Here is a 12,432-nt window from a genome sequence, read left to right as displayed (position 1 = left end):
TCTATTCACCTATTGCATATGATTATAAGAACATTCGGAAAAAATATGGAGATAAACACCAAGCTATTAATATCCACAATGTAAGAGAGGAAAAGGACAAAGAAGAATAAAAAATAGACTGTAGCAAAGTAGCAAAATACTAATGAATAAATGTAGCATATAAAAATATTTTATGGCCTGACCTGGTGGTGGAGCAGTGGATAGAGCGATGGACTAGGACACGGAGGACCCAGGTTCTAGGCCCCAAGGTCACTGGCTCAAGTGTAGGATCATCTAGTTTGAGCAAGGCTCACCAGTTTGAGCCCAGGGTCGTTGGCTTGAGCAAGGGGTCACTGGGTCTGCTGTAGCCCCCCAGTTAAGGCACATTTGAGAAAGCAATCAATGAACAACTAGGGTGCCACAATGAAGAGTTGACTCTTCTCATCTCTTTCCCTTCCTGTCTGTCTCTCCCTATCTGTCCCTCTCTCTGTCGCTCTCTATCATCCAAAAGAATTAAAATCAAGATCTCAAAGAGATTATTAGCCAATGCCCTGTATTTAGTGCAGCACTAGTCACAATATGTGGAAACAACACAGATATCTATTGATGAATGAATGGATAGAAAATATGTGGTGCATACAGACACTGGAATATTATTCAGCCTTAAAAAAGAAGGAAATTCTGCCACATACAACAACATGAACGAACCTGGAAGGTATCACACCAAATGATATAAGGCAGCTACAGGAAAACAATATGGCATGATTCCACTTACACAAGGCATCTAAAATAGTCAAACTCATAGAAGCCCAGAGTGAAATTGTGGTTTCCAGCGGCTGGCAGGAGCAGGAAATGAAAAATTGCTAATCAACAGACATAAAGTTTCAGTAACACAAGGTAAGTTCTACAGGTCTCCTGTGCAACATTGTACCTACAGTTACCAGTGTATTGCACACTTAATATTTTGTTAAGAGAGTAGATCTTATGTTGTGATCTTCCCACAATAAAATTAAAAAAAATTAAAGCTGTTTAAAAAACATTTTGTAATAAATATTATAAATATGTAAAAATTGAAAATGCAATTGGACAAATGAAAACACTGATTAGATGATAAAACTGTGGGCAACTGTCTTGGTTTCTGCTGTCATTTTAATATTTATTTTAATATAATAAAGTATCAAGAAAAAATAATATATATGTACATAGTTCTTCTTTCTATGAAACACTTTAAAAAATAAACTATACTTACATGGATGGGAAGAGCAATAGCCTGTTTTCACTATCTTTGAGGAGAGTAGTATATTTGCTGCAATAAATAAGACAGGTAAATGTTACTGTGAGAAAATTATCTAGCCTGTTTATCACATATCACAACATGATCAACTTAGGACCTCATGGAATGGGAAGTTTGAAGGTAAATAGAAAGTTCCACCATTTTGCACACATTCATACCTAGACTGTCTAAGACATTTACAGATACAGGTGTAATGGTATACAGTATATCATATTTGGAACTTTTTTTGGTAAAGGAGGTTTAATTACATCCCTTAATATGTCACAATATGAAAATTTCCTTAATTCATTTAAAAACAGCCTTTTCAAAGGTGGAAGGATTTTCTAAGAACACTGAAGTCAACAAAGTTAAGTGACTTAAACAGGTTACAGAATAAGAAGCAAAGACTAAACTAGAACCTAGTTCTCCTAACTCCCAGCCTTACTTGTCCTTTGGAAGGGCTTGTTTGCACCTGAATGAGTATCACAATGAGAATGACATAGTAATTCCTTAAATTCATTATTATTTACATATCATTATTCTTCCCCCAGTTAATAAGCATTTCATTTGGTTCTTCCTCCTACTGGAACACTCTTAGTTAATAAGGTCCATTTTCAGAATTTAGATCAGTGAAAAATCTCCAGGGAAAATGAGTGTGTGAGAAGGACTAGAAGCAATGATATCCCAGGAGCAATGAGCACACCTAGCACCCAGATCTTGCTTTCTAAGTATCATTCTCCACTAAAAGGAACCAGTACTGCTTGGAGAAGTGATGCAGAACTCATTCCAGAGCTGGAGTTGGGAAATACAAGATAAATCTAGATATCTTACTGAGCAAAAAAACAGAACATTCAAAGAATTATGGGGACATGCCTAAAGAACACAAGAGCCAGGTCAAAGGAACTGGCATTGGCCAAATCTGAAAACTTCTGACCATCAAAATAAATTATCATAGTAAAGAATTATATCCCACTGGAAACAAAAAGAAATCCATGGGTCCATATGATAAAATGTGAACTAATAAATACAGCAGAAATGATGGAGCTCTAAAAGTCATCAAAAAGATCTGGAACTAGTGGGTTGCTAGGAAATATAAACTAAAGTATTTGTTGGTAAGGGGTCATGATGTCTCCAACTTACTCTTGCTAGTTTAAGTGTGTTTATGTGTGTTAAATGAAACACTCAATGAGTCAGGATAGAAGGTAGAGGGAGATCCTTGTCCTATTTTTGTAACTTTTTAATAATTTTAAAATTACATAAAAATTAAAAGTTACTCCCCAAATCAGTTTTATTTAGTTCTATGGCAAAATATTGTTCTGAAACCCACCATCATAAGGAAATGCCATATAACACAGGTACTAGATCAGGTAAGAAGAGTGACAGCTTTTGGATATTTTATTATAAAACCTTAGCCCAAAGTTCTGGACTAATTGTATTCGGATAGTAGACCAAATGTTTCCTCATTTCGGTGGAGATATTGCCTTGGAACATGAATGAACTGTTTTCAGATTCCTCTGTGTCTGGGAAGGAGGAAGCAGTTCAATCTGCCAGATAGTCGGTCTATACCGTAGTACTCACTCATTGTAACACTCCAAACAGGAAACTCTTGTGATTGACACAATATGTTAAACTGTGAAACAGTCAAGTGTTGTTTCAGAAAATAAAAACAAGATCCCATTTTCAATTCCATAAACAAGAAAATTGTGGAGCTAAGCCCTAGGATCGGGCATTATGAGAATCCTGTTTAGAAGGCTACTTTCCTTTTGTCTCCGCAGTCATTGCTCAAAACCATTCTTAAAGAAGCATAGTCTAGCATTCAAAACAAAGATCCGTTTTTTCAAGTCAAAGTTAAACACTGGGCAAGGACAGAGAACAATTTCATCACTAAAATCCCAAACTCTTTCAGGACTTTTTCATTACTTTCTTTCAATGATTTCTTTCTGAAATTGTATTCAGATGGTAGACCAAATGTTTCCTCATTTCGGTGGAGATATTGCCTTGGAACATGAATGAACTGTTTTCAGATTCCTCTGTGTCTGGGAAGGAGGAAGCAGTTCAATCTGCCAGATAGTAGGTCTATACCGTAGTACTCACTCATCGTAACACTCCAAACCGGAAACTCCTGTGTTTGACACAATATGGAATTCTTCAGGAATCAAAGTATCTGTTAGTTTCTTTGGCTTAAAAAGAATAAGAAGAATAAAAAACGTTAGATGAAAAAAAATGAATTGTACAAATCCTAATTCCTGCCCCAACGAGGTGCTCTTTACTATGAAATTTTAGTAACAGTATTAGTAATATGGGACATGGCAAGTAGTAAAAAATTCTTAGCAGAGCATACATTTTTTAAAAACATGAATTACATAATAATCTTAGTTTTAATGATAGTTATACCATTACCATAGCTTATACCATATACTCTTCAGAAATCCATTAACTCTTTAAAATTCAATAGGAATTTAAAATTCACCTTAGCAATATCCCCAAAATAAGGATCCTATACCTTTAAACTATGGGGTTCTAAAAAAAATACCCTTTCCTAGAAATAATTAAAAGTGCTATGAAAACTAATAAACAATGCAAGTTGTTATGGTACAACACTGCTTTACATTTTGGGAGAACATTTTTTTTAAGAGCAGAAGATGAAGTTATTTATCAAATACTTTACTTACCTTATGAGGCACAATGACACCATCCTGTGACTGTATTAAATGATCTGAACGTGGGGGACAAAGTGCATTCTCCCTAGTCTCTCCTTTGACATATTTAACATCGTACAGAAAAGAAATATCCCTATAAAGAAAGAGAAATATATTTATGAAATCAATTTTATGTCTGGCAGCTGGATAAGAGTGGGTGAGGGTCACACATATCCTTCTTGTGGGTAAAGAAGCACAGAACTGGTCTCCCTACCTCATCCTTTACCAAGGCTGAGGCTGACATGAGTCCCCTCCTCTATATTTATCCCTCCTTCACCTCAAATTTCTTATTCACATAATAAATCATTTCCTTTCTTCAATCTCAGGTTAAGATCTATTCTCTTCCTCAGGGTTATTTCTTCCCACTCATGTCCTTGATTTCATCTTTGCCCACATCCTTGGGGATCTCATTTCATCACCTCTGTGTATCTCCCCCTCTGTTGTTCTTCCCCTACACTTTCTCCCTTGGCAATGTCATCAACTCTCACCTTACCACATTTGTTACCTCCAGACAGCTGATAGCTCCCTCCATTCTAACTTTCCATCCTCCTATATTCACTAATTCTGTCAGTTAGCACTACCACTCAAATTGTCAAAATCTCAGCCTCCAAGATTGATCACTTCCCATCCTTAGCCCTCAATACCCACCTGTCATTAACACATTAACTTGACAGCTACCTCTTATCATTCCAGTGGTTGGTTCTCTTGGTTTCTGCCAATGCCAAAATCACTAGTCCGAGTTGTCATTACAACTGGATTCTCCAGTCTCTCTGGTATATTCTACACACTTCTGCCAGATTTATCCCCCTATAGAGGGTATAATCTTAGCACTGACTACACATAGTTTTCAGATGTTTCTGTTCCTCCCCCAATTTTAATTTGTATAGCCATTATGGTATGCAGTTCCTCAAAAGAATTAAAACTAGAACTACCATATGATCCAGCAATCCCACTTCTGAATATACAGTATATCCAAAATAAAATGAAATCTGGATCTCAAAAAGGTATTTGCACTTGCAGCAGGATTCACAGTAGCAAAGACATGGAAACAAATGTCTGTCAACAAATGAATAGATAAAGAAAATGTGGACTATATATGTGATTCAGCTTTTAAAAAGAAGGAAATCCTGCCATTTGTGACAACATGGATGAACTAGAGGACATTATGCCAAATGAAATAAGCCAGACTGAATGACTTCCTGTATGAGAAGAGGGAGTGGGGGAGGGGGAAGCAATGAGGCGATGTTGGTCAAAGTTTATATGAAGTTTCAGTCCTGCAGGATAAATGCGTCCCGGAGTTCTGACGTACAGCTTGGCTCTGCCAGCAACATCACAGAAAAGGGGTTTTCCTGAAGCAGCATTCCAGAACCCATCCTCCTGCTGCCCAAGGCCAGGGAGGCAGGGCAGTAGCAGCAGCGGCCGCAGCTCCTTGATTTCAGCTTCCTGATCCTTGGATCACAGTAAAGGGGGGATTTTTTTATTGTGATAAAACTTATATACCATAAAATTCACCCTTTCAAAGAGTACAACTTGCAGGTTTTTAGCATAGCAACATGTTTTTAGTATGATCACAATTTACAAGTGTTCAGCATATTCACAAAGTTGTAAAGTTGCATAACTATTACTAGTACCTAATTCCCCAGGATTTCCATCACCTCCAAAAGAAAGCCCTTCCCCGTGGGCAGTAATTCGCCCACTCTCCTCTCCCCGTCCATTCTGTCCCTATGAATTTGCCTCTATGTGCGAACGGCCTCTTTCACTCAGTATGTCTTGAAGGTTCATCAATGTTGTGGCATGTATCAGTACTTCATTCCTTTTTATGGCTGAATATTCCAGTGCATGCGTACGCATTTTGTTTATTCTTTTAACAGTGGATGGACAGCTAGGTTGTTTCCACTTTTTGGCTATATGAACAATGCTGCCATGAATAGTCAGGTAAAGTTTTTGTGTTGCTGGATATTTTCAATTCTCTTGGGTATATACCAGGAGTAGAATCACTGGGTCATATGGTAACTCTATGTCTAACTCTCGGAGGAACTGTCGGACTGTTTCTTTCTTTCTTTTTTATTTATTTATTTATTTATTTAATTTATTTATTTTTTTAAATAAATTTTTATTAATGGTAATGGGATGACATTAATAAATCAGGGTACATATATTCAAAGAAAACATGTCTAGGTTACCTTGTCATTAAATTATGTTGCATACCCCTCGCCCAAAGTCAGATTGTCCTTCGCCACCCTCTATCTAGTTCTCTGTGCCCCTCCCCCTCCCCCTAACTCTCCCCCTGTCCTCCCTCCCCCCACCCCTGGTAACCACCACACACTTGTCCATGTCTCTTAGTCTCATTTTTATGTTCCACCAATGTATGGAATCATGTAGTTCTTGTTTTTTTCTGATTTACTTATTTCACTCCTTATAATGTTATCAAGATCCCACCATTTTGCTGTAAATGATCTGATGTCATCATTTCTTATGGCTGAGTAGTATTCCATAGTGTATATGTGCCACATCTTCTTTATCCAGTCTTCTATTGAAGGGCTTTTTGGTTGTTTCCATGTCTTGGCCACTGTGAACAGTGCTGCAATGAACATGGGGCTACATGTGTCTTCACGTATCAATGTTTCTGAGGTTTTGGGGTATATACCCAGTAGAGGGATTGCTGGGTCATAAGGTAGTTCTATTTGCAGTTTTTTGAGGAACCACCATACTTTCCTCCATAATGGTTGTACTACTTTACAGTCCCACCAACAGTGAATGAGGGTTCCTTTTTCTCCACAGCCTCTCCAACATTTGCTATTACCCGTCTTGTTGATAATAGCTAATCTAACAGGGGTGAGGTGGTATCTCATTGTAGTTTTGATTTGCATTTCCCTAATAACTAATAAAGCTGAGCATCTTTTCATATATCTGTTGGCCATTTGTATCTCTTCCTGGGAGAAGTGTCTATTCATGTCTTCTTCCCATTTTTTTATTGGATTGTTTGTTTGTTGTTGAGTTTTATGAGTTCTTTGTAAATTTTGGAAATTAGGCCCTTATCTGAGCTGTTGTTTGAAAATATCATTTCCCATTTAGTTGGCTGTCTGTTTATTTTTATATCAGTTTCTCTTGCTGAGCAAAAACTTTTTATTCTGATGTAGTCCCATTCATTTATCTTTGCCTTCACTTCTCTTGCCATTGGAGTCAAGTTCATAAAATGTTCTTTAAAACCCAGGTCCATGAATTTAGTACCTATGTCTTCTTCTATGTACTTTATTGTTTCAGGTCTTATATTTAGGTCTTTGATCCATTTTGAATTAATTTTAGTACACGGGGACAGGCTGTAGTCGAGTTTCATTCTTTTGCATGTGGCTTTCCAGTTTTCCCAACACCATTTGTTGAAGAGGCTTTCTTTTCTCCATTGTGTGTTGTTGGCCCCTTTATCAAAGATTATTTGACCATATATATGTGGTTTTATTTCTGGGCTTTCTATTCTGTTCCATTGGTCTGAGTGTCTATTTTTCTGCCAATACCATGCTGTTTTGATTATTGTGGCCCTATAATATAGTTTAAAGTCAGGTATTGTAATGCCCCCAGCTTCATTCTTTTTCCTTAGGATTGTTTTGGCTATTCGGGGTTTTTTATAGTTCCATATAAATCTGATGACTTTTTGTTCTATTTCTTTAAAAAATCTCATAGGGATTTTGATGGGAATTGCATTGAATTTGTATATTGCTTTGGGTAATATGGCCATTTTGATTATATTTATTCTTCCTATCCAAGAACAAGGAATATTTTTCCATCTCATTGTATCTTTTTCGATTTCCCTTAACAATGCTTTGTAATTTTCATTATATAGGTCCTTTACATTCTTTGTTATGTTTATTCCTCGGTATTTTATTTTTTTTGTTGCAATCGTGAAGGGGATTATTTTTTTGAGTTCGTTTTCTAATATTTCATTGTTGGCATAGAGAAAGGCTATGGACTTCTGTATGTTAATTTTGTATCCTGCGACCTTACTGTATTGGTTTATTGTTTCTAATAATCTTTTTGTGGAGTCCTTCGGGTTTTCGATGTATAGGATCATATCATCAGCAAAAAGTGATACCTTTACTTCTTCTTTTCCAATATGGATGCCTTTTATTTCTTTGTCTTGTCTGATTGCTCTGGCCAGAACTTCTAGCACCACGTTAAATAAGAGTGGAGAGAGTGGACAACCCTGTCTTGTTCCTGATTTAAGGTAGAAAGTCCTCAGTTTTATGCCGTTTAAAATGATGTTGGCTGATGGTTTATCATATATGGCCTTTATCATGTTGAGATATTTTCCTTCTATACCCATTTTGTTGAGAGTCTTAAACATAAAATTGTGTTGTATTTTATCAAAAGCCTTTTCTGCATCTATTGATAAGATCATGTGGTTTTTGTTCTTTGTTTTGTTGATATGGTGTATTACGTTAACCGTTTTGCGTATGTTGAACCATCCTTGAGATTCTGGGATGAATCCCACTTGATCATGATGTATTATTTTTTTAATATGTTGTTGTATTCGGTTTGCCAGTATTTTGTTTAGAATTTTAGCATCTGTATTCATTAGAGATATTGGTCTGTAGTTTTCTTTCTTTGTGCCATCCTTGCCAGGTTTTGGTATGAGGGTTATGTTGGCCTCATAAAATGTGTTTGGAAGTATTGCTTCTTCTTCAATTTTTTGGAAGACTTTGAGTAGAATAGGAACCAAGTCTTCTTTGAATGTTTGATAGAATTCACTAGTATAACCGTCTGGGCCTGGACTTTTATTTTTGGGGAGGTTTTTAATAGTTTTTTCTATTTCCTCCCTGCTGATTGGTCTGTTTAGGCTTTCTGCTTCTTCATGACTCAGTCTAGGAAGGTTGTATTGTTCTAGGAATTTATCCATTTCTTCTAGATTGTTGTATTTGGTGGCATATAATTTTTCATAGTATTCTACAATAATTCTTTGTATATCTATGATATCTGTGGTGATCTCTCCTCTTTCATTTTGGATTTTATTTATTTGAGTCCTGTGCCTTTTTTCCTTGGTGAGTCTTGCCAAGGGTTTGTCAATTTTGTTGATCTTTTCAAAGAACCAGCTCCTTGTTTTATTGATTTTTTCTATAGTTTTTCTGTTCTCTATTTCATTTATTTCTGCTCTGATTTTTATTATCTCCTTTTTTCGGCTGGTTTTGGGTTGTCTTTGTTCTTCTTTTTCTAGTTCCTTAAGGTGTGAAGTTAAGTGGTTTACTTCGGCTCTCTCTTGTTTGTTCATATAGGCCTGAAGTGATATGAACTTTCCTCTTATTACTGCTTTTGCTGCATCCCAGAGATTCTGATATGTCGTATTTTCATTTTCATTTGTCTGTATGTATCTTTTGATCTCTGCGCTTATTTCTTCTTTGACCCATTCATTTTTTAGAAGTATGTTGTTTAGTTTCCACATTTTTGTGGGTTTTTCCCCCTCTTTTTTGCAGTTGAATTCTAGTTTCAAGGCTTTATGATCAGAAAATATGCTTGGTACAATTTCAATTTTTCTAAATTTGCTGATATTGTCTTTGTGGCCCAACATATGGTCAATTCTTGAGAATGTTCCATGTACACTAGAGAAAAATGTATACTCTGTCGCTTTGGGATGAAGTGTCCTGTAGATGTCTATCATATCCAGGTGTTCTAGTATTTCATTTAAGGCCACTATATCTTTATTGATTCTCTGTTTGGATGACCGATCTAGAGCCGTCAGCGGAGTATTGAGGTCTCCAAGTATGATTGTATTTTTGTTAGTTTTTGTTTTAAGGTCAATAAGTAGCTGTCTTATATATTTTGGTGCTCCTTGGTTTGGTGCATATATATTAAGGATTGTTATGTCTTCTTGATTCAGTGTCCCCTTAATCATTATGAAGTGACCATTTTTGTCTCTGAGTACTTTTTCTGTCTTGTAGTCAGCATTATCAGATATGAGTATTGCTACACCTGCTTTTTTTTGGGTGTTGTTTGCTTGGAGTATTGTTTTCCAGCCTTTCACTTTGAATTTGTTTTTATCCTTGTTGCTTAGATGTGTTTCTTGTAGGCAGCATATAGTTGGATTTTCTTTTTTAATCCATTCTGCTACTCTGTGTCTTTTTATTGGTAAGTTTAATCCATTTACATTTAGTGTAATTATTGACACTTGTGGGTTCCCTACTGCCATTTTATAAATTGCTTTCTGTTAGTTTTGTATCTAGTTTGATTCTTCTCTTTTGTTTTTCTATCATTTGTTTCTGTTTGTTTGTGTTCCATACTTCTTTCCTCTGTTGCTACCTTTTTTAAGTCATGTGTTTTTGTGGTGGTTTTTTCTAGGGTGGTTACCATTAAGTAATGAAAAGGGTACCTACCATATTCATTGTAGTACCCTATCTTATAAGTATTTCTGCACTTCATCGTCCTTTGCTACTGTTAATCTCCATTCTCTCCCCCCTTTTTTTTCCTTTGTTGTCACAGTTTAAGTTTGGTTTTATTGTGTTCTTGGTGGAGCTGTTACTTGTGGTGTTGTTTTCTTTTGTTCTTTGAATCTGGTTGGAAAACCCCCTTTAGTATTTCCTGGAGTGGGGGCTTTCTGTTGATAAATTCTCTCATCTTTTCTGTATTTGTGAATGTTTTTATATCTCCTTCATACTTGAAGGATAGCTTTGATGGGTATAGTATTCTTGGCTGAAAGTTCCTCTCTTTCAGGACTTTAAATATTGGGGTCCACTCTCATCTAGCTTGTAGAGTTTCTGCTGAGAAATCTGATGATAATCTAATAGGCCTTCCTTTATATGTTGTACTCTTCTTTTCCCTGGCTGCCTTGAGAATTTTTTCTTTGTCATTGGTTTGTGTCATCTTTATTATGATGTGCCTTGGAGTGGGTTTGTTGGGGTTAAGAAAACTCGGTGTTCTGTTTGCTTCTTGATTTTGAGGCTTTAGTTCTTTCCACAGGCTTGGGAAGTTCTCGTCTATTATTTGTTTGAGTATATTCTCCATTCCATTTTCTTTCTCTTCTCCCTCTGATATACCTATTATTCTTATGTTATTCTTTCTGATGGAGTCAGATAATTCCTGTAGGGCTTTCTCGTTTTTTATTATTTTTGAGTCTCTTTCCTCTTCTCTCTGTTGTGCCTCAAGTTGTTTGTCTTCTATTTCACTAATCCTATCTTCAATCTGGGTTGTTCTGCTAGCTAAGCTTGTTACCTCGTTTTTCAGCTCGTGAATTGAATTTTTCATTTCTGTTTGATTTGTTTTTATAGTTTCAATTTCCTTGGTAATATATTCTTTGTGTTCATTGAGTTGTTTTCTGATCTCCCTATATTGCCTTTCTGTGTTTTCTTGTATATCTCTGAGTATTTTTAAGATTTCTATTTTAAATTCTCTGTCATTTAGCTCCAAGGCTTCCAATATGTTAAGTCTTTTCTCCATAGATTTTTCCACATCTATTTGTGTTACCTCTCTTTCTTTTGTATCCATAATATTCGATTTCCTCTTTCTTATTGGCATCTGAGGGTGGTCTTGTTGATAGCACTAATTAGAATTAATAAAGAGTAAAAAGTAAAAAAAAAAAAAACCAAAGGGTAAAACACCCCACAAAAAAAAGCAGTAATAATTTATTATTTCCCCCCTTTTTTTTCTTTCTTCTCCTTCCCTCCTCTCCGCTCCTCAGGGAAATATCGTGCCTATAATGGAGGGCCTGGTTTGCGGTGAAGAGTTCAAGGGGCAAAAAAAAAAAGGGGAGTAGGGACCTACTAAATGCAAAAAAAAAAAAAAAAAAAAGGAAGAAAATCTTAGACAAGCATAAGTTGATCTGCCTGCGGGTGATGGTCAACTAAAGAGATATAATGAGAGGGATAAGAGGGAACCAGAAAAAAGGACAAAAAAAGGAATAATAAAGAAGAAAAAAATAAAAATAATAAGTAAAAATCTGTTGTATTAAGTGGAGCGAAGACCAAATACAATGGAGACCTTGGGTTGGGAGGACCCAAAATGCCACAAAAATAAACTAACAAGAAAAAAACAAAAACAAAAGCGAAAAAGAAAAATAAAGCCAAAAAAACCTTGAGTCCCAAATTAACTAATTTGTTCGTGATTGAGGATTAAATGGGAGGAAAGTAAAACGAGAAAAGAAAAAACGAATAGAAAGGAAAGAATAAGAAAAAGAGAAAAACGAAGGAAGAAATAAAAAAGGAAGAGAAAAAAACAAAATAAAGCAAAAAACAAACAAAAAAACAAACAAACAAACAAAAAAAAAACAAAAGAGGAGAGAGTGAGAGTTAAGTGTCCTGGAGTATAACCCCAAAGGAGGGTGAGGATGAAGAAGAGAAATAAAATGTAACACTTATGGGTAGTGTAGTTCAAGAAAAGGGAAGCATAAGATGGGCAGAGAATAGAAGGACCGAGGTGGAGGAAATAAAGGCAATAAGATAGAAGAAACAAACAACAACAACAACAACAAAAAAAAAATTAGTGGAACAAGTTGTAAAGTCT

At 35.9% G+C, this 12,432-nt stretch overlaps 1 protein-coding gene across 1 annotated transcript in view; it reads right to left on the bottom strand.

The window, feature by feature from the left end:
- AXDND1 (axonemal dynein light chain domain containing 1) overlaps positions 1–12,432 on the bottom strand; it is a 63,358-nt gene that overhangs the window by 44,599 nt on the left and 6,327 nt on the right. Inside the window, exons 4-6 of the mRNA XM_066366033.1 lie at positions 3,925–4,045; positions 3,347–3,432; positions 1,229–1,285 (exon numbers count right to left, since the gene is read on the bottom strand). Coding sequence (XP_066222130.1) covers positions 1,229–1,285; positions 3,347–3,432; positions 3,925–4,045 — 264 coding nt within the window. The remainder of the gene's footprint in view (positions 1–1,228; positions 1,286–3,346; positions 3,433–3,924; positions 4,046–12,432) is intronic.

The sequence above is a fragment of the Saccopteryx leptura genome, chromosome 2 (genome assembly GCF_036850995.1).
Source record: "Saccopteryx leptura isolate mSacLep1 chromosome 2, mSacLep1_pri_phased_curated, whole genome shotgun sequence".
NCBI classification, from domain to species: domain Eukaryota; kingdom Metazoa; phylum Chordata; class Mammalia; order Chiroptera; family Emballonuridae; genus Saccopteryx; species Saccopteryx leptura.
This window is presented reverse-complemented; position numbering and strand designations above follow the sequence as displayed.